At 38.7% G+C, this 23,500-nt stretch overlaps 1 protein-coding gene across 7 annotated transcripts in view; it reads right to left on the bottom strand.

Moving 5' to 3' along the window:
- LOC311436019 (uncharacterized protein) overlaps positions 1 to 23,500 on the bottom strand; it is a 107,706-nt gene that overhangs the window by 62,014 nt on the left and 22,192 nt on the right. For 3 of the 7 annotated variants that reach the window (XR_014692540.1, XM_084517715.1, XM_084517714.1), the window contains exon 1: positions 16,378 to 16,511. The exons of 2 other annotated variants lie outside the window; for them this stretch is intronic. Coding sequence is in view for 2 of the 5 variants with exons in the window: in XM_084517715.1 (XP_084373841.1) it covers positions 16,378 to 16,380 (3 nt within the window). In the remaining 3 variants the exon portion in view is untranslated. Of the gene's footprint in view, positions 1 to 10,645; positions 12,037 to 16,377; positions 16,512 to 23,500 lie in introns of those variants that run through there. 2 more of the 7 variants (XR_014692544.1, XR_014692545.1) reach the window with 1 other exon arrangement.

Here is a 23,500-nt window from a genome sequence, read left to right on the forward strand (position 1 = left end):
TTAGATATAAGGAAGAAATCCGTCACTCGGGGGTGGTGAGGCACTGGCACAGGTTGCCCAGAGAACCCGTGGATGCCACATCCCTGGCAGTGTTGAAGGCCAGGTTGGATAGGGCTGAGAGCAACATGGTCTGGTGGGAGGTGTCCCTGCCTATGTCAAGGGGGTTGGAACTGGGTGACTCTTAGGGTGTCTTCCAACCCAAACCATTCTATGAAATCTCTTATTTTCTTCTTTTTACACTACTAGGTGTAGTCTGTATGGAGGTGTATGATGAAGAACAATCTAGCTCCTTTGCAGATTGTCTTACCATGACCTCAAGGAGGGTAGGAACTACAAGACTGGAACAAAGTGTTTGATTACAATCAAGTACAAACACTGCTACAGCAACCAAAGTGTTTTACTTTGCCTGGCCAGATTTTAGACTGCAGATATTACTTGAATATCTGCAAAGACAACAGCACCTGAAGTACTTATGATGCTACAGGAGAAGTCATATACCACAGCTCAATATGCTCATGGCTGACCTGGGAGCCATGTACTCCTAAAATCAAGTGAAGCTATGGCTTATAACAGCATCCAGTTATAACATCCCTTACTGCAAGGTCCTCAAACCTGCAACATCAAGCTTGGGTGAAGAATTCTAAAGCAGAAGAATTGTGATTTACCTGTCTGTAAATGAAAAGCATTGATTAGTTTTCATCATCATCACCCCCCTCCCCCCAGCCACCTCTCCCAGATAACAGCCATCACAGGCAGCTCTAACAGAGTTTCAGGTGAGCTCAGCTGTGCATGTAGTCTGAGTCCTGCCATCTTCCTTGAGACACAGTTCAGCTGAAATCAAGCAGGCCTATCCTAGCCAACAATTATTTCAGCTCTAGTGCATTGCACAGCCCTGGCTTTGCCTTTCCCCTTTCCTAAGACAGCTCTTTCCATTACTGCCCTCCCAGGGAGGCCTGACACCTCTGAGTCTCATTCTCTGACCTTGCAGTTGTATTATTCTATGCCTAATGACACCCGTCCTTACATTTTGTCCTTATCCACTGATAGGACACTGAACACAAGATCAAGGTAGCATGGTAAGGTTTTCTCTGCTTCTCTATCACACTGCTTTCCCCACAGCCTCTGTCTGTTCCTCTGTCACTGTTAGTTGTTTTTCTCCTCCCCCTTCAGCATCACTATGTATTTATTACCTACTCTCAGAGAGCATTCCCTATGTTGGTCACTGAAAACTGCTGATAGCTCTTGAGAATCAGCAATTTTGAATCGTTTTGCATTGTTAAGGATAAGTTAGCAGTTAAGGCTCCATATTATCCACATCACCCTTTCCCCTCACAAAGGATGGGCTGTGCTAGCGTTCGACTGCGTCTGACTTTAATCAGGAACTCTGCAGCAGTGCTTACGTTTCAGAGATCTCTCTTGCTGATACACAAGAAGCAGGCACAGATTTGCATAACGTATTCCATCAAGTTCAACTGGATACAATAGTGTAACAGAATACAATGTAGGGTAGTAATAGGGGGATACAAAAGAGGGCCACACACCACTCAGAGGAACAATTCCAGTTATTTCGTTACCTAAAAAATAAAATGACCAAAAGAAAATGATGCATGCATGTTTTCAGGTCATGATTGTATAAAGCTAACTGTATGAGTCACAATTATGTAATAAACAGCAAATAGCATGTACAGTCTGAATAAAATCTGTGGCTCGCAAATGCTTTTGAAGGTCAGGTCAATGCAAATGGTATTTGTTTTTTCCTCAGAATTACAGAACCGGACATGTTTAAGGATGAGTGCAATCTTTCAGCACTGTAAGTATATCAGATACTTAAATAGGGGAGGAAGGAAGTAGAAAGATTTCCAATCCTTAATACGTACAAAATAAAGCTCATTTTGGCTACGTGATAAAAGTCCTATCCTAACATGGGCCCTACCTAGCTGTGGGGCTGACTGAGGAACCCAGGGGTTTCATCATCCACTCTTGTAGCACAGCAAGGATTCAGCATGAGCTAGCAGACACTGTTCCCTGTGCAGTCACCCAGTTAAAGCAGTGCAGGATGCAGTTTGTGGAGCCCAGCTTCATGCTGCCATGATGGCAGGATGAGCTTCCTGATGCAACAGAGCCAGCTCCCAGGCTGCAGCCTGTTTGCATCTAGCTAGTATGCAAGACCAGCATCTGCTCCTCTGCGGCTGGTACAGACATGCCCCATGTTACTTTCAGCCACTGTTACACTATTTAGACCTCCACATTTAATTTCCTTTTTCCTCTTGGCTTGCAGCATCTCTTATATTTGCGTAAGTTATTGAACCAGGGTTTTGGTTTTTGTTTGTTTGCTTTTAAATAAAATTATATTTAATTCAACAAAAATTAAAGCAAGCAGGTAAATGATACAGTTCCTATATACTGTGATATCTTACTAGATAAATGGAATCAGGTAACAGCAAATCCCATATTTCCTCTCAAAGTAACCACCTAAGTTGTGAATTTGGCTGACTTCCCAATGTTCCTTACTAACTCTTAGCATCTCAGAGTTTCTGGTACATAAAATTCTTACCTTAATTAGTATTCCTCTCCCTCCCCTTCCTTACTCATGGGTTTGGAGGAGAAAAAGTACAGTATGACCTCCTATGTAGCACAGGCTACAGAAGCTCCTAGGGTTATACCAAACTACACTTGTAGTGCAAACATAGCTTACAGATTGACATCACCTGCAAATTATGAAGATACAGCAGAAAATCTATCCATGTGATTTGGTGGTAAAGTTCATGTGCAGTTAATACAGCATTTAATTTATACTAGGAAACTAATATTATGAATGCATTATTCCTATGAGCTTATCTTTTGTCCTGCCTGTAGAAACCACGTTGCTATATGTTTTGTGTACTTTCACTGTAAATGTTTGGAAGATGCTCCTAACTTCAAAACAGACGAACCTGTTCTGAGTTCTGTTCTGTATGTCAACTGAGGAACAGAAAGGCTCAATTCAAATCCCCACCCATAAAAGCAAATATAGTTAATCACCCTTAGACATATATATTTAACTTTTTATATTTTTACTTGCAATTGGATTAGTTGGGATTTGGAACGTCACACTGCACACAAGCCTGCAGGGAACAGTACTGAAAGCTCTGGGCAGGACAGGGAGAAGAACAATAGAACAGCCACTGCCACTCATTATGTTGGGGCACACCCCACCAAAAAAATGTTCCTTAGCAACACTTCATGAGAGGTAAACCTTACCTCAAAAATGACAACAAATTCTATGACGTACCCACTCAATTTCCTTTTGTTTCTCCATTTGGAAAAGAGAGCTTCTGGCACCAATGTCCTGATATTAATTGTGCTACAGAATGCCAGCAAGAAAGTGACTGATACTGATAATAACAGTGAAAGATCTCAGACTTTTTTTTAACCATTTTTTGAACTTTTTTCCTCTTTTGATTACGTGATGGTTTTCATAAACTCTGCCATTTTCTCTCAATCACTTTCTCCAGTGTAATAATGATAGAGTAGAAGCGGTACATTCCTGAGAATAGACAAGAATTACTACCAAAAAGTAGGTAAAAGAATGTTAAATTTTCAAAGTCAAAGATGAATTACAGAGCACTAAACTTAAATTTTGCTCCCTTTTATGCATACACTACAGTACAGTCTACACTTACAGGCAGAAACAGATTCCTGGGGTTCTCAGCTCCAGGAACAATCAGCATCACAATCTCTTCCACCTATTAGAAACTCTCCTGCTATTTAATCTCCTTAAAGATTGCAATACTGAGCTATAGTATATACAGCACACACACAATTTTAGCAGAATTTAACTTCCAAACTCTAACAAGTCTCTACTAAGCATGTACAAATCTCTGATGTTTCTGAGATCTGCTCCTTCAATAAACTATTCCTCTATCAAACACCAAACTCCTGCTTCTCAGAATAGAGACAGCAAAGCTCAACTGATCTTTAATGTTTATTTAACACTAGAAAAATAGTGTATTCTTCCTCTTTCTTCATCTTCCTTTTCATCTTTCTTTTCAAATGCCCTTGATACCATAGCCAAAATTATAATGTCATTAGGCACAGGCAGGGAAAGATGGATGGAAAATTTCAGAGCAAACTGGTAGGGAGAAGAAATGCCATAACATGCTACAAAGCATTTTAGGATGCAAAGCACCGTGCAGTTTTAACAATAGATGGCACTATCTTGTTTTTCTGAAATTGATACTTACGATCTATGTATATTTATTGGACACTAGGCAGGACACATATATAGATTTTTTGCATGCTAAGCATTTCTCTCTTGCTACACTGAAGAACAGCACCATCTTCAATAAATGACTGCACAGAGTTTATTTAAATGTAGCTTAATTTAAGAAAAGAATGGAAAACCAATTTCATTGAAGCCATTTTTTGGAAACTAAATCAGTACTGAACAGTACAAAGCACAAGTGGACAGAAAACACAAAAGACCTTTTTCTCCAGCAAAGCACACAGAAGCCAAAGAGGTTGTGAAAATATTTAACATTTGACTAACATTAAATTGAGGAGAAGCTTGCCTTAAATTACAGCATTCACCTAAGGTGATTAAGCAACCTTTTTGGCACAAAAATAATGAAATGAAGGAAGAAAAACCAGACATGAAGTGACTCTACTCTTTCAAGACTCACATTTCCTGCTCTACTGAAAGCAGTATCCAGAATTACATTCTTCTGTGATGAAGCTATAGATAGAAGTTGGCAATGTTTTGGTGAATAAACCTAAAAAAATAAAGCTAGTAGACGCATTGAGAAAGTATGGAAGAAATGCAAGTTACAGAAGTTTTTGGAAAATGAAACACTAAGCACTCCTCAAGAGCGCTTCACAGTGTCAATACAGAATGGCATAGCATATCCAGTATTTGTAACAGGTTTGCAGTGGGTGCTCTGATGGTTGTGCTTTAGTCAAAACAATGCCATTGATGTTTGATTTCAAATAAAATTAATAAAATCAATGAAGATTTCCCTAAAACCCTAGATCCCACTTTTTTTTTTTTTTTTTTCATACAAAAAATGCACACTCCTCAGCTTTTGGAAGATCACTACCTGGATATTCTGTTTTGCCTGATGCTGTTTCATAGGATAATTTCTTGTATTCTTCCTGCTTGTGCATTTTCACAATACCTGATGTATCCTAAGCTGCTTCTAACGACAAGCCAATGAAAGGACTCTACCTGTAGTACTGGAGGTCAAGGTATCAAACAGGCTCCCTCTATGTTTGTGGTGCCATCCTGCAGCATAAGAAAGTTGCAGGGGTTGTTTACTCACACAGCTGTGAAGGTCACAGCAAAAACTCATATCTATTAAGAAACCCTTTAGTGACATTGCTTCTAAACACAAGATTTCAAAAGGGCTTCAATCACTACGTTTCGATAGTTGTAAAAGCTGCTGTGAAGGAAGGTCAGCAGCCAACTAGGAAATGCCCCTGCAGAGAGGCCTACCAGTTAGTGTTATGTGTCGTATTCACATTTATAAGGAGAAAGTTAAAAGTATTTTTACACCACTAGTCCCCACTTCTGTCTGATACCAGACTGTATGGATCCAAAAGCCTCTTTCCCCTTAGGATTTTACCCCCTCCTTCTCAACACTATGCTCAAAACAGGTTCTAGAGACTCACAGCATACAACTTCTTTTCCTGCCCTATCAAACTGGCAGCCATCACTGACCCCAAACGTCTCTGGCAGCTTTCATTTACCCAGCTGAATTCCAGTCATTCTCCTGCAGTCTGCCTCTTCGAGCCCTTTCTCAATATTGGCATTGGGAAGATGGCAAAAACACAAATATGTTGCATGACGCACAGGTCTATTGCATTGTCCCGTACAGAAGGCACTAGAAACCTTCTACAGTTTTATCTTCAACTTTCGTCAACATTAATGAAAAATTAACCCACTAAAGGCAAAAGAACCAGCCAGGAGAGTTGAACACCGAAAAGTTACACCAGTCTGTATTACCCCATTTCTACGCTGATAACTTACACCAGCACATGCCTGAACTTTGCAAGTCACAAAAAGCACAGCTTTTCCTGAAAATTACTCTGCAGAAGTAGAAAGTTACCATCACCTTGTTTCTCCTTTTTCATATTATTACGTACCAAAAGCTCTACGAAATGGCAGCACCATGCCTGCTGGTTGCTGCTTCAAATGCACCAAAGTTTCATCTGCATTCACAACTGGACACGGGCACCAGCCACGCATCTTCCCTGTGTCACGTAACTGTTTTGAAAGACAAAATGCGATATGAGGAATCCTGGGGGTTTGGTGATTTAATTACCAAAGCCATATTCCTATTGTGCCTCACTGCAGACACTGAGCCGTGCAGGAAAACAATGCTCCCTGTGAATATGGCTTGGAAGCCTGAGAAGTTATAGAAGGATTGCACAGAAATGTGTGGATACTTAACAAATGAAATCTCAAGGAAGCATAACAAAATAGCAGGGATAAACTTTAATTTAATCTCAAAATACTGCAAGACCAAAAAAACCACCACCACAAGTAACCTAGTATTCTGTCTGAGGTACAGTCTAAGAAAAATCAAAAGCAAAATCTAGTTATCAGCTAGGAAATACTTAAGGATGTGTTATCATAAGAGAAAACAGAACAGCAACAATAGACCCCAGCATTTCATTTGTTCCACTCAATAATTTAATAATAGATACAGTACTTCAGTCAAGGGAACCACACAAACTGCATTTCCAACTTATAATCCATTACCAACATCATACAGTATACACATAAACACTATGTACCTAAATAACTCATCAGACTGATGCCTAGAGCAAGGAACACTACTCTCATTCTTGCATCATTTTTTCTGTTAAAGTCTGATTTATAGACTGAATCCTGCAGAAAGTGTATCAAGTAGAAATGCTTGTTGTCAAAATGATTTACTTAAGTGCCACACCACTCTTTAAAACCATGCCCCAGTACTTGTACTGGAGGGGACGTATAAACTCTGCTAGAGATATGCTGATTGCACTACAGAATGGGAAATGCCAAATTACTTCAATCTATTTAGGTAATACTATCAGCATACAGAAGTCTTTTTGATAGCTGATAATCGTATTTCACAATTTTTAGTGCATTAAATAATACCCAAACAAGGAGCTAGAAGGAGCCAACTCTTTCTGGAGACAACAAACAACAGGAATGCTTAGCGTTAGGGACCAGCATGGAAACATATGTTAACGTGCACTACTAGATATACATCTCAGTGACATGTCCGGGGGAATTAACCACTCCACACTTCCAATCTCAGTAGTGCTCCCTTTTATAAAATACAAGAAATGTCAAACTGGTAAATTCCATTTAAAACTATATTAAATGCCACTGTTGAAGCATTCGTTTGGACGTGGCATATTGATATGATACATATAATACACATAGATTACATAATCATATAAGAATGCCGTTGTAACTTATCACTCAGCAATACGCATTATGGGGCAACTGTTAGGGCAGTGGATAACTATAGCCTATTAAAAGGTAGATGATAATTATTTTCAAAGGAAGTTGCACCCAGTTTTTCTCAGCTGCATTCGGAACATTCATTGCCAGTCACTTAGGAATTTTGCAAAACAACTGTTTACTTGTCAAACTTGCATTCCCTGTTTCTAGAGAAGACACCACATAGCAGTGTTACCTCTCATTAGATTGCAAAATGTTAATCCTAGAATTGCCTTTCACCTGTAAGAAGGTGCATTCATGAAAAAATAGAAAGAGAGAGGCAGAACCTAAGAAAATTTAAGTACACGGTTATAATTTGGGATTTACAGCTCATTCTAAATAAAACAAACATCCAAACTCATCTGGAAAACAATTGTGCATGAAAGTTTAGTGAATGGGTTTGAATAAAAATTGAATAACAAAACTATTATTGGACTATAATCATTACAATGATTTGATTTGCAGAACTAGATTAAAAAAAAAAAAACAAAAACAAAACAAAAAAAACCTTATGCATCATTTACATGAGTAATAGGCTCAAAGATGCTAAGCATAATAGAAACAGATTCCTATCTGTGCACTTAATGTCACTATTTAAATTCTTGGGCATTTGGACCAAACCAAACAGCAATTTAAGAGGAACAACTTATTACATATAAGCTCTCATGTTTTCATTTATAATTACCGATAAAATATGAATTGACTGTGTTTCTGCAGTTGCAGAGCAGAAAGGATTTGCATTTGCATGGATTTAGATTTTATATACAAAATGAACCATAAGCAGTTAAAATGCTGCAGCCAGAGAACAAACAGCCTTCTCAATCAAAAATAAATAAGTAAATAAATGAAAACACCTTGAAATCAAAGACAAAAGAAGAAACCAATTTTGTATCCTTTTGTGGTAACCTGTTTTTTTGTTTTTTTTTTTTTTTTTCTTTTTTTACCCTCTTCGAGGACTTGGATGCTTTGTGCTATTTTAATGCTCAGGCTATCATTTTCCTAAAGCACTTGAATGAACACTGAGGGACAAAGGTATCATTCTGAAGGGCGTAGCTGTTGCAGTGAGGTAGCCCTGAGATCTTTATTCTGTTGATTCAGTGTCTCTTCAGATCAGGTGAATGGTAGGAGGTGCATCTGTCAGCAACTTTGCAACTTCATCTTTATTGCATACTCCCATGCCAATGCAAGCAGGTCAACAATGTCTTAGTGGAATCTATTGATGGCCTGTATCTTCACCACCAAGGGTATAATCAGAACGGGATATACTATTCAGTGAGCAACAAAATCTCTCACACACACCCTAAATATATATGCTGAAGTCTGTTTTCTTAAACTGTGTCTTTGAAAGAAAACTGGAAGGGAACTTACTGCCTGACATCCAGCTGCTTTATTGTTTAGATGACCCAGATTGTGTTTTCAAACACATTTGTTCAGCTGAGCTATGAACTGGCTTCTTCAGGGAAAAAGAATTATGCAGAGCATTAAGGCCGATTAGAAGACACCTCCTTTCATTTCTGAATTCAGAGAAGTCCTGCAATGTTCTAACAAAAACTGGTCAGGAAGATCAAAGGAGCAGGGATGGCAATTAGCAGATTGGCACTTATCCCTCTTCAAAAGAAACAGTTTGCAGCTTTTGTTAATAAGAAAAAACTACTACCATATTTTAAAGGGCTCTTAGCAAACTATCTTAAACCACAGGGGCATCTGTGTAAGGCTCGTGAAAGATGTCTGCTTATTTTAAAACCCTAATTGGTGAGAAATATCTGTTCATTCTGATGAGGGAAGAGCCTCAATAATCTAATTAACATAGATAAATAAAAAAAAATAAAAAATAAAAGGACGGTGCAGACTGTACAGAATTTGGAACACTGAAAGAAAAAATAATAAAGGACACCATAGATATTAACTGTAGCACTTACAAAGGAAGTCCAAAGAAACAACGAACACTACACCTGACAGAATCCCCCTTGAAAACATATTACAGGCCTAAGAAATAAGCTTCATACTGAAGGTCCCATTTCTGACTGAAGATACAAATGGCTATGGGTCAGAGAAGAGCTTACTGGATTTTATGAATTCTTTAAAGCAGTAAAAGTTCTCTAGTAATTCCCTGAACAGACAAGAGGATGTAAAGCCATACATTAACTAAACATGGGCATTACAGAGTGAGAAAGCAGTAACAGATGCATAAGAAACAAGACACTAGAATCATTGCTGAACGAAGCTACCACAGCCAGGAGAAGGTCTTTGTTGAGTTTTGGCTTATCCTCCAAGGATTCAAGGATGTCTTTGGCCAAGCTGAAAACACAGCCAAGTCAGTTAATACAGAACATGCAAACAAGCAAAAATGCAACTTCCCTTCAGTAGCTAAATGCCTTATCTCAAAACATAAGCATGAAGATTAAGTGCCTAATTATCTAACCAAGGTTTGTCTCCAAAAGGCAACTCATGGACATACTGAATCAAAGAACAACAAGGGAATGGCTGAAACTGCTGCAGTGCCATTATGCAAGACTGGTAAAGGCAATGCAGAAGACAGATGAGGTTGGCACTTGGAATCTCAGGCACTGCAAAACGTTTTTGTGCCAAAGCCAGAACAGTCTTCTGCAATATACAAGTTAAACACAGAATCACACTTCAAAATGAAAAATAACCAAACAGAACCCCTCGCAGATAATACAGTTTATGATACTAGGTATAACTGAATAGAGAAACAGTATTAACTTAGTGGGAGATAGCACCAAAAATGTTATCAGCATGAAGCCGTAACAAATTGCTGGCAGCTGGTAACTTCCAGAGTACTGAACACATTTATACCTGAGCTGCGGAAGAGCAGACCAAAAATATGTACTACTTCTGGCCCAACACAGGTGAGATGCACCATGTTTCATCCAGGATTTCTCTAACTAACTAATTAAAATAAATCAAAAACAGAAAAAGACATCCCACAGCTTAAGTCAGATTGCTATTGTATTTAGGCCATGGTACTTATGTATTTCTACAGACTTCTAACACGCCATGAGGAAAGCATGCTTCTCAGGACACCGTGCTGCAGTAAACAGCAGCGTGTGCTGTGACTGGAGGAAAAGCACTGCTGCACCCGGGAAGGATTTACAGATTTATGGTTCTTTCCTCAGCAATCTGTGTAATACAAACACAACATTTGGGCTCATATTTGACAGGCTACTGTGGGACAAGTGAGGTGACAGCACCAAATTTTTGGCCAACAATTCAGAGATCGTTTGAGAGAATGAATGGGGGGAGTGGGGGGTAGGATGGGGGGACAAAAAGACACATAATTTGATGCCTTCGCCTCAGGAACTGCTGAAGAGCTACCACCCTTTGTAGCAGAAGAATTATGTCCAAGGGTGGAAAGTGGCCCACCCATCAATGCCTGAGACTGACTCAGACTCCCCAGATTTACTCCACCCTAACACAGATCATCTCCTGATCCATCCCTTGCAGTGGGTGTTCTCTTCACTCCCATTCTTTTCTTCTCCTAAGCTGTCACAGTTCCTACTTTGGCATGCCAATGTCCCAGAAAGCCTGGCATACAGGTAGATAAATGCTCAGATTTTATTAAAAACAAACAAACAAACAACAGCTTCACTTCAGGGAAACTACCTCTCTTCATGACATAAGATTACATTATGTGTTTCCAGCATTACATCTCCCCTCTGGCATACTCAATAACCAAGGAAAGTTTACACAAACAGAAGTCAAGGACTGCCCTTGATGCAGGTGACATTTTGAGGAGTTTGAACATTAATGACAGTACCCATGTTGTATTGAATATGGATAACTCCTTCATCAAACCACCACCTCAACCACAACAGTACTGGCAACCTCTACAAGCAACAGAGGCACCGTTTTGTCTTAAGTATTAATAATAATATAGCTGAAATTGCACCTAGAATTTCCAGTTTAGGGAAAGATCTACCAGCTCTCCATCTCTTCAGCAATGTGTTTCCCAACTATTATCACCATTACTTGGACTACAGACCTTTGTAAGGAGATTAATAATTCTGGCTGTTATAGAAGGAGACATGAAGTAAATGTTTCCTCCTGCTCCACACACACCACACAGACAGCCACAGAATTACTGTAGAGAAGCCTTGCCCAGACCTGCTGCACTTAAAGCCCAAACTTGGCTCAAGTCTGCACGTGTCTGCTCTGCTTTTCTACCCCATCCAAATCATTTACAAGCTATAGAAACTGAAAGATAGTTATATGGCTGACTTGTCATGTTTTCTGAAGATCCTTGAAGATTTTCAGTTATTGCACTCAGCAGAGACTAAAGAAAACTTCTGTAACTAACTCTGTAACTACAAGGTGAGCAGGGCTGATTTTGGGGCTCAAGAAACACCGAGGAAAGAAATGCCCAACAAGCCTGAGGAAGTCTCATACTTGACATTAAACAACTATGGTCACAGAACCTCCAAAGAGACAAAAGTCTTTTTGGCTTTTGGGGTTGTTATGTATGACTGCTGCTTGCAAAGGGCGATATTCAGATGGAATCTATTTCTTTTGTTTCCTTCTGCAGATTGAAGATGTTGAGCCTTTTCCTGGAAAAGAAAATACTACATCAGAAAAATGCTAGGCAGTACCTGGTTGGAGATGTACCAGCAGCAAGTTCTAAACCCACCACCACATGCAAAACTGAGAATCATGCAGAAGGATGGGCAGGCTGCTCAAGAGAAACACTGACAAGCCAGAGCAGCACAGACTGCTCTCACTGTATTCACCAAATAAATCAACTTTTGGATTGTGCTATCCTCGAGGAAGTGGATTTGCTTTATGAAATCCAGAGATAAATATGTCTATGGACAACTGGTCAATATGCAGCTGTTAATGCACCTTCAAAGCCAAGTGATATCTCCTAGTTACAGGTGAAATTAGAACAACATTGGGCTCAGAGGCCCACGCTAGAACTGCCTAGATATGAAAGCTCAATTAGGCAATAAAAAATTTAGTATCCCACTTATATTGTAGGGCCAGCACACCTACAGGATCCATATAATTTGCATCTGTCGCTGATAGTGGTCTTTTCAGTTTAGGTATCTAGTTTAAGGATCAGTAGACAATTAACAATTGATAACCAGCTCAAATAGCTCATTTGATACCTCCGCTGCTGAGGCATTACTCCTGCACTGTCAGTGTCTCAGTTCACTCTCTCAGCTACACTGAACAATAACTCTAAATCAAAACAGAGGCAGCTGCACTAACAACGTCAGTAAGAAAAAGGCTTCAGTGCTGCCTTAAAAAATAAATCAGCATTTATTGGCGAGTCTTCCTTTAACATTGAAGTCTTGCAGCATGTTCTTAGAACCAGATTATTAAAAGCAGATAACGTACCGTATTGCTTGTGAATTGCTGCTTAAGTGGATTTTAATAATTGAGGAGGGAAAATTTTGTCTTTGTGCAGTGGAACCTTGTCAAGATAGGATGAAATGCTGGGGAGCTGAAATTTCCTTTATTTTGGCATTTTATTCTCATTTCATTAGGATTAGAGGGAATCCTGACCCTTTTTTGCTTCTAATTAAATTATTTCAACTATCTATTAGACTTTTTATTTTTTTTCAAGGGCAGAATACAATGTAAGAAACAACTTGTTAAAAAAAGACAATTCACAGGCAGTCCAAAGCAGGCTCCTAGAGAAATTACTGCCCTTTAATTTGCACTTGATGCGTGTGCACCAGTAAAGAGAGTCACAGCCCAGGAAACAGTGTGCAAAGTGGCTGGGAGGCCACGGCATGTCCTGCATACACGTCCTTCTCCTTCTTCCTACTTGACAGAATCAGTGCTCCTTGCTCATTAAAGCGATGCAGATAACATCTGTGTAGCCTCAAGGTCACCCTTCCAGAGAAATGCTTCAAGAACCAGCTCTCCCAATTTGAAATGGTAAAACACATGAACCGCCCCCTGCTGTGTAATTTTTCCTCTTCACCCACCAATATTTTGAACACTTGTTAACACACTTTTCCAGTCTTTCTGGTTTTCACATCCTGCTGGGGTTTTGCCAGTTTCTATACCAGAATCCTTGCCTGGAAGATTCAAATTACAGGTTTTTGTCACTGGACCCAGCCCTGTCAGCTGCAAAACAAAAGGCTTATATCTAAACGATTTGGTAGAATCAGAAGCTAGTTAAAAAGCAGATAAGAGAATTAAAATGCAAGTGATATCAGTGTCAGTGGTCATGAAGAACAAAAAATGCAATTGAAAAAATACAACCTGGTCTGATTTAAAATTCCTCTAAACACATAACCCACTTTGCATCTCCCATTCATTTTCCCTTCTGCAAGCCACTCACATTTTCCTATGAATCTTTCTGTTTCATGAGGCAAGAATCATCCCCTTTAGAAAAGAAATTAAAAAAATAAAAATACTTGGATTAGCCAGGCCTTACTGACCTTCCTTCATGAATAAACAATGAGCTTTTCCAGAACTGTGAGAGAAATTCATTATACACAATGAATGTGTTGCTTTGTTGTTAGACAAAAAAAACAGTGCAGTATCAAAGCACTTTGTTCTATGCTGCTTTCACTTAGTGTACTTTCTAAATCTTGAACTTCTGGAGGAAGAAATTACCAGCTTCCCCTTCCCCCCCCCCCCCCCCCCCAGCAAATGACTCCAAACTCTCATCACATACACATCTCAAAAATTACACTGCAATAGATTACATGTAGCACACTTGCTTTGGTTAAGCTCTTGGCACTGGGATAGATTTAATCAAAATGGGAATACACTCATTTGTTGTTCCCCTTTGAGCTTTGGCTCTTTAAAATAAAACTACTCGAATCCTTCCTTCATGCCCTTTTTCTGGTTGAATAAAAGTGGTGAGGCATTAACACGTCAGTACTTCCAGTCAGTCAAATGTTTTAAAAACAGGAACTCACATTTTTTTCTAGATGTTAACATCTGTCAATAAAGTGTTCCTTTTCTGCTTTCAAAATATTTTTTAGACCATAATAGATTTCCACTTGACTGTCTCTTTGACTGTCTATAGAACTGTCAAATCTAATACAAAAAAAAAAAAACAAACAAACTCATCATGCATGCAATTTCCAAAAACTCTTCAGGAAAAAAAACTTTATTAATGGTTTTAGGGCACTGCAGGAAAATAAAGCAAAATAGAGTAGAAAGACAAATAGAGATGGCATGGCTTGTGTCATTAACGAGTTTTATGGTATTTCCTAATGAGAGTGAAGTTGATCATTAAATTCTCTTCTTTTCCCCCCCGAGTCTTCAAAAATAAATATTTCTTAAAAAACTTCATATACTGTTAGAAAAGAAAAAAAAAAAAAAAATACACACTGGAAATGGCTCCAGTTTCAGAGTAGAACCATAGCAGAGAGAGACATACCAGCTTCTCTAAAATAACAAGTAACTTAGTAGGAGGATGTGCTTTTCACAAACTAGAGAAAAAGAAAGGAGTACTCAGCTCTTAATATATCAGGTTACCTGGTAAGAAGCCAGCTGTTATTCATGTAGAAATACATATTTTCAGTAAGCAATTATGTATCAAGGAAGCAACAAGGACAACCTGCTGACAGCCAACAGGAGATATTAGAACGTCTTCCCAGGCAGCCTCCTACCAGTGCCCATTTCCATTGCCTCACTCTTTGCCTCCGTGCTCGGCGTATTTATTTTGAAGAGAGAGAGATGTCTTTCCCTTACTGTTCTGGGAGGAGTTAGGGGTGACACAAAGTTGACCAGGGGGAGAAATGAAGAAATATAGCCCCTGAGTTCTACCAAAACCCCATGTTGCTGTTTTTCCACCCTACAACATACAAGGCGCAGAAACCACAGTCCTAGTCTATGTGCAACTGTTTGATTAGGCAGTAATCCAACTGCATTGGTATCAGGATGGACCAGCCTCTCAGATTTTCTCATTTTTCACACACACTATTCAGTGCCTGACATGTTTTTACTACAGATAAATGAGTACTGCTGACTTGCCACGCTTCATAAAACTCTTCTTTTTCATAATCATATGGTGGTGACAAACACAACGGGGGAAAAAGAAACTAACAGATTTAGTATCAGTAAATCATTTGCAGTGCATTTATAACCAATAAGCGATTCTCCAGATCACAGGGACAAGGCACACACGTAATGGTTCCTCAGTTAATGAACTATTCTGGAGCTATGCAGGTCAAAGTTATGTGTGAATGAAGGAGGACTGAAATGAGATTGATTAGGAATCAGCCAAATCAGATTAGAACTGCACATAGCACATATTCTACCAGAACAGCCACATATCAGAAAACCTGCCTTTCTCTGTTACTCCTAATACCAACTTCTGAGGAAAAGCACATAGCTATCCTTCACTGCTTTTAGGCTTCCTCTTTTCCAGGTCCATCCAGTCCTGGTCAGAATCTATGGCTTCTCCTGGATCCTCCTTTTGCCTTTAAGCAAGTATCTGAAATTTGTCAATATTGCCTCCTTTGAGGTCAGTTGTGTGTGTTACTTGGTACACAACCATAATGAAAGTAAGCAGTTACCTGCTTTTAAGAAACAACAACAACAGAGCCCTTTTCTAAGTACTACATACAGACCTATGTTAAAGATGAATGTGGTCTTCCTGTTGATTGATTGTCATGGCTTTAAAGCTGCGTAGAAGAAAGTTATTAAAGCTTTTTGGATCACACTTATGTCAATGCCAGAAATCATCTCCAAATACGTTTCTTTAAGGTGTAATGGTATAACCAAACATCTTCAGCAAATATGCCTTTCAGACACATTAAGTGTTCAAGCTGCTTGCTTTTAATGAAAGGACACAACCACCAACTAAAGACAGAGTGAGCTGATTATTATTGCTTTCTGTGTGTTGGTTTCCCTGGCCAGCTTTTGTATTCCTCAAAGCAATTCTGAGTTACAGAAGCTTCACTGCTGTTTCTACTCACCATGGTCCTTGAAGAGCAAATCTTGGGTTTTTACTGCTGCCTGGTTTTACTGAGGTAACAATTAAAAACAGTATTTGCAAGCCATCGTTAACTATGAATACAGCTGAGAACTATTCAACTTCCCATTAACAGACCTGTGGCTACACCAGCAATAGGCTGGGTAGAGATTGTGGCCAGGAATTTGTTGCTGCTGTGATGCTGAGCATACCTGAACTGGATTCAATTAACACACGCTCTAAAAGCACTGTTGCTAGAAAACAGAGCTCCATATTTTTAATTATAGTTATGACCTTTATCTGATCAATAAAGAATATGAATTAGCTTGGAGTGAATACGAGGCAGAAGAATACAAACAAGCTTGAAGTTCTAATAATTTAAGAATTGAAGATAATAGAAGCCAATCCTGTCTTAAGCTGATGCAACAAAAAGATTCAACACAAACTTAGACCTAACTCAGGCTTACGTGAAAATTGATATTACTGACTCACATCCATTCCCCAGTCTCTGATCAAATACTAGAGCAAGGAAAAAGCCCCAACTAACAAAACAAAACAAAAAACACTAAACACCTATTTAGGGTGGCAGATGAAATACCATGAGGCTGACTTTTCATCAAAAAGAGAATACAGAATATTTTTGTTTACTAAACCATGACTTACAAAAAAATCTGTACTTATGTCTATGGCTGGTTAAGTGTGTGATGCCAGCAGGATTACCCTTTTCCTTTCAGAAGTGTAAAATATCCATCTTAATTTCTTTCAGAGTTTTATTTAAATCTGCATTCTATGATATTTTCTATGTTATCTATTGTTACCTGTAATATTATACATATAAAATAGATAAGTACTTGTATATAGAATATTATTTACACAGCCTGTTTTGAATGATATATTTACTTTCCTATCTGAGAAGCAGAAGAAGTTAAAATGCCAGGGCATTATTTTTAACTACAGAGCTAACTCCTATTCCCAGCAAACTCAGTTCCAGGTGGGCTAAATGGAACAGACTGGACTTAGAAATGTAGATTTCAGAATAGTAATTTAGAAATATATGACTGTGTAATAGCTGTAATTCATATTTTCTTTGGAGTGCTGACAGCACAGTTAGTGTTTGGGTCTTTGTTGCTATTTGCTACTTCGTTGCCTGCAAAGATAATGCATGCATAATACAAGGACAGAGCAGGTTATCTACATCATATGTTTAACAGAAAGAAAAACCTGAGGATGCCCGCTGTTTCCACCCTCACAGGCTATTCAGCTTTCTGCAGGACGCTCTCTATAAGGACTGAGAGGCATGGAAATACAGTAGGAATATATATAGGATGGTAGAGCAGTGCTGACACTGCAACGAAAGCAAGTTTTTAAGAGGCATAAAGAGCTGCATCTGCTATTACTGAAATGAGCATACTAATAACATGCATGCCTGTGAGCCATGCTATGGAAGAAAATTAATACCCAGGAAGGATTTAAAAACAAAAAGAAACAAAACCACCACCACCAAAAAAAAAAACACAACAAAACAGATTAAGTTCTAGAGGAAAAGTTTACATTGCTTATGTATTCTGTACACTTGCATCTTGATTGTACTACAGTTCCTTATATCTGGTAAACATAACCTAGATCATCCTGTTATTATTCAAATAACATATTGGTATTTAAAGCCAAAGTAAAAAGACCACCCAAATCAGACCATTGCTTTTCTAATGCTAAATAATTAAGCTGTAATTTGCTGTCATTTACATATTCAGATATCTTCCAGAAGCAAAATAATAATGCTTTGTTAAGTTGTATAATCAAAGTGGTGGAAAAAATGCTTCCGACTATTTTAGGGTTCAAATTTTATTTATTAAAATTAATGTTGCTCATTTAATTACACAGAAAATAATTTCCATTTAATTATCAACCTTGTGACTTCACACATCCTTAATACTACATAATTGTGATCACTGCTGATACAGTAATTTATGCATTAATCACTGACGTAGCTGCATTTCATTATTTCTGCAATGTTGACCTATCTCATGTACCTGGTGTTGGACTAAGACAAAAAAATTATAATTTAAAACAGAAAAAATCCTATTTCAGGAAGGCAGCCCAATGGCTGTATGTAGGATCCTAAGGGACACTGATATCTGTTTTAAAACAGGTAAGAACAGTAATCATTTATTACTCCTGGTGCTTCTTACACTGACTTCCTCCCCCAGTTCCACAGCCAGCCCCTACAAGCACTAGAAGTGCTGGTGGTGTACACTCCTCAGCAATGGGGGATGGAGGAAGCATCTCATCTGCATGCAAACATGACTTTATGCATTGTAAAACTTGACTGGAAATTAACAAGTGTAACTACAGCTGTCAGAAACTAATGCAAACTTTTTTTTTCCTCTCTCATTCATCAGTTGCTGTCTATTTTGAGCCTAGTGGCACTATTTTCAGCATTTCTGATGTACAGATATTACATGTTATGCTGGCTAGTAAAGAAAGCAGACTGGAGTCTTGGTCTAGGCAGAAATAAAATTGATGGATAAAACTGCTGGTCAGAAGTGATTTAGCTGAAAGAAGGGTAAGTACTTATAATAATTTTTTGTATTCTTTCATTATTTTCAGAATATCCCCATGTTCCCATTATGAGCTTTGGAAGACTCTGGTTCACAATTTTTGTAGTTTTTAAAGGACTTTAAGACAACAGACATTTTAAAATCAGTTTTCTAAGCTTTCTGGATACTATTGACTTAGACAATATAGAAAAACTAGCTTACTCTTCATAATTCCCTGGAAGAAAATAAATAAACAAAATGCTTTTGTGAGACCTTGAGAGGACTGACCTGCAGTCTGCTGCAATGCTGTGAGCAATCATGCTACTCGAGCTGTTCAAATTAGGCTCTTCCTGCTGTGACAGCACTTCCAGGGTGCATGCATGATTAAACTTTCAGAATGATTTTTTTTTATTATTATTATTTAAAACGTGGACCATTTGGAAACAAGTAGGACTTGACTTAAGAATTCTGTATGCATAGTATTTTTTTTTATTTTTATTTTTTTTACTATCCTACACTGATCAGTTGTGCTTGGAACAAAAGTGCAGCTACATCTATAGTTGTCTATTAGCTTGGCTAATGCTGTCTTTACAATAACTATGCAATATTAAGGAAGCTTTCTGGATCTTAAATTAAGGTGAATAGCTCCTCACACTGGATGAAAATACAGCATCTTCTAATATTCCCATCTGGGATCAAACAGCAATCTTGCAAGCAATGGTCGACATATTCCACCTAAGCCCATTTTCTCTTTATTTCCCCTAGATAATTAATAATAAATACCTCAGATAGGGACCAAGCTTATTCCCATGGATGCAAACTGAAATTGTGATCATTTATACAGGTTTGTCTTGTATCAGCATAATGTAACATACTGTAAGAGCATTCCAGAGCTGGAACAAAACTCTGGAAGCGCATCCACACAGCCAGAATTGTGCCCCTAAACATTTGGATATCCATCTCTCATTGAAACCAATGGATATTATTACTATAATTCAATTAGACAACCTAAAGCTATTTTAAGAACTCCTGCCCAGCTTCCAGATTTCACTGCAGGAAAGCAGAGACCTCTTCTAGGTCTTGTGCCATCTGCCAGCTCTACATGAATGATTTTAACATCCTTGGCAATCTCAAATTGTAATAGATACCTGTTCCTAAGCACTCAGTCACAGCGTTGAACTCTCTCTGTAGTCTTAGTTTCTTTGTGAATCTGTCTTATTGTTTGCCTTCCCCCCTCATTAAACTGCTGGTTCATTTTTGGAACAGTCAAAATTCCAAAGGGCATCCCTTAACCACCCCAGACCTACTAAACAAACATGACATAACAAAAACATGATCTAAAACTTTTTAGAAAATTATACACAGTAAACTGTCCTCCTGAAGCAAAATTTTTTGCATTCAAACCTGAAATCTGCTGTTTGACTTGGCATGAGAATTCAATGGCTATTTCAGTGTAACATGAGTTAGCCTCGTGCTGAAGTCCTTGGAGTAAACAGAGCCAGAAGAGCTGCAGTAATGCTCCTGTTGATACAATCAACCAGATCTGTTATTTTCACCAGGCTCCTTGTTCTAAAAGGCATCTAACAGCTGCCTGCCCTTTTTACTGCACCAGCAATGTTTGTAACTGAAACTGAGTCAACTCAGCATGAACTGAATGGAGGTTGCACACTGTCAAGTTCATTGAAACTGGATGTACTACACAGATATGACTGTAGAAATAAAGAAAATTATGCTTTAGCATATCATTTTTCATGATAAACACTCATATTTTGGATAAACACATGGAAACCTCTATGTTGATCAATAAAGGTTTACAAGTCTATTTATTATAAGATCAGAGACATGTGGCTGTCCTATACAAAATCATGAGTTGTACTTTGGATTTTGACTGATAGATTAGTCGATGATGATGATGATGAAGTGTACAGGAAGTTACTCATTTTGAAGTGTGATCTTATATCTCACTTGGAATACGTCTCTATTCATTAATTTCTATGCACTGACAGAAGTGGAAACATAAATAACCCAAACTTAACCAGTAAAAGCAAAAAGCTTCCAGCAGAAAACTAGGTGAGCTGAAACACTTCTAGTTTTGCTAGGATTAACCATCTTTAGAATTCTCTTCATTTCCTCACTTCAAACCACCTCTACAGTCTTACTGCTGTTGCTCCAGCAGATCTACAATGTGAACAATCTGGAAATACAAAAGGACATGTAGGTAGACCTACACAGCTTGCCTCGGGTTGGCAGCATGCCCTGTTAGTTCTGGAAGCTTCATTTCATACAGAACCCTGCCTCTTCCTTTTTTAATGTGTCGCGCACCCCTCCACCTGAACATTCTGGCATCAAACATTTAAGTACAGCTTGTTCTCCTAGATGTGGCCGTCCTGCTCATCAGATCAATACGATTTGGTTTGATTTTTTAGGGCCATGGAAGAAAAAAAAAAAAAAAAAAAAAGAAAGAAAAAAATACTTGGCAATTACAGTTGTAAGCGCAAAACAGTGCAAACCAAAAGCACATTCAACTTCTCAGCCAAACTGCACTGAAATGAAAGGCAGTCAGTATTTCAGTAATCCCCTCTGACTTGCTAAGAAGTAAACTGAAGTGAATGACAATTCCACCACCTGAATACAACATCTTACTCGTATTGGTCACAATTTAGGCCATACAGCAGGTCATTTCAGTTCTGATCAGCCATGCCTTAGCACACCCCTGCTGCACAAGGCTGAGCTCCACCAAGAAACGCCTTTCCACAGGAGTAGTCCCACTAACGCAAACATTTGGCTTTGCTTATATTGATCTAAGTCTAGCAGCCAGGGTTCGCAGTTTCTGTAAAACCTTTGAGACTCTCTAGGGCTTGTTTCTGCTACAGCTCTACAGCTTATCTGGTTGTCAGGTGTTAAGATGAAGGAGCACGGATGAGTGAGAAAACTTCTGGCCAAACCCAGAATCCTTAATCCTGTGAGCAAGTCCACATGCATACATATGGATCTGAGGAGGCTAACATGACACGACAGGATTTGCAAGGCAACCAGGTCAGGCTATTGATTACTTTGCAGCAAGGAATGAAAAAGCAGCAGAAGCACAGCAGAGCTCTGGGCTGCTGACATCAGAGGAATGCCAAAGTTCTTAACAACGTGAGTGGAAGTAACATAAAGGGCTCATTATTGATATCTACTTGTTGATCTTTACAGCTGATTTCCAAACTGTGATATCCTCAAACTCCCCAAACTAGATCTGAAAAGTTGAAGAGCCACATGCTATAGATGCAATAATTTGCTAAGAACAAGCATAAAAGATAAGAGAACATCCCCTAGGGGCTCACTCATCTGTATGGTGGCAACATCCATGGAAGTAGAGATTATGAATAGTCAAATACAGCCTACACCTTTGAAACTACAGTTCTATTTTGCTTACTTCAAAAGGTAAAAACCTTGTCTGAATAAAGCAGTCTCTGAAAGTGCTGTAACATTTATAAAGATTATTAAAAGCCTTTCTGAGTTAAACAGAGATCACTTTTCCTTACAACATCTTTCCTCCTCTGTTTACCTACCTATCTTCAGAGTCAAGGATTCATCTTAGTTATAGCTTAAACCATGGACAGAAACTCTACTTGTGGCCTTTAGCAGCAGGCTCTGAGGAACACAACAGCCAGAAGACATCTGGGCCCTCTCTCTGCTTGGTCCACTTGCCAGCACGGCAGCAGCAGTAATGAAGGGCTCTGAAATGGGATATGCTGAGGTAGGTAAGATTAATTCAGTGGCAAATCTAAGTGTGCAGAGAATGCAATAGTTTTTTCAAAGGCAAGGCCCAGCACATTGGCTATTTCACAGCAGTAGCAAAGCAATTATTTTTTCTAAAAAGAAGGAGCTTTACCAGAATTCAAGGTCACTATCAGATTTCAGAGGAAAATAGTAAACTAAGTACCCTTAAACAAATTGTCTGAGCTGGTTAGGAAGGTGATAATCTCTCGTTATCCTAAACCACAACTTAATCATTTTAAATAAGATTTCTTTATGGTTTGGAGGATTCCTTGCAAAATCTAGACCTATTCCCCAATCACTACTTTTTTTCCAAATTACTATCCCAAGCCTGTTCTTTTTTTAAGAAGTATACAGGCAAATTATCAAACTTTGCCCTAAATGTACACAGAGCATGAATTACAAAGGGGTGTGAAATGCCATTGTGAAAAAGCCATTTATAACAGGGGTCTGGTCATTAATGAGAATTTAATTTATTGGGGAGAAATAGGAGAGAATGTTTCCAGTTCTTTACTCGTCTGACAAATATTTTTATGATTTTAACAGCATGTAGTCACCCTGTTTTGCAAATAATCATTATTGTTCATATCTTCCTCTGTTGCATCTAGAGTATTTGAAATGACAATACTGGAATTGGGTTTACAAAACCTTTGTGACAGCCACAACAGTGCTGTTGAAGGCTCTGTAGGTGGCTAAAGCTAGAATATGTTGTTCCCTGCTGCTGCATTGCCATGGACTTTCAGAGAGTTTCTCACAGCAGAGGAACTACACTCACTCCGTGCCTTTGAGAAGGGTAAGCACAGGGGGCAGTGGTAGCACCTTAAGTTC

Source organism: Aythya ferina (genome assembly GCF_964211825.1).
Source record: "Aythya ferina genome assembly, chromosome: 4".
In the NCBI taxonomy this organism is placed as follows: Eukaryota; Metazoa; Chordata; class Aves; order Anseriformes; family Anatidae; genus Aythya; species Aythya ferina.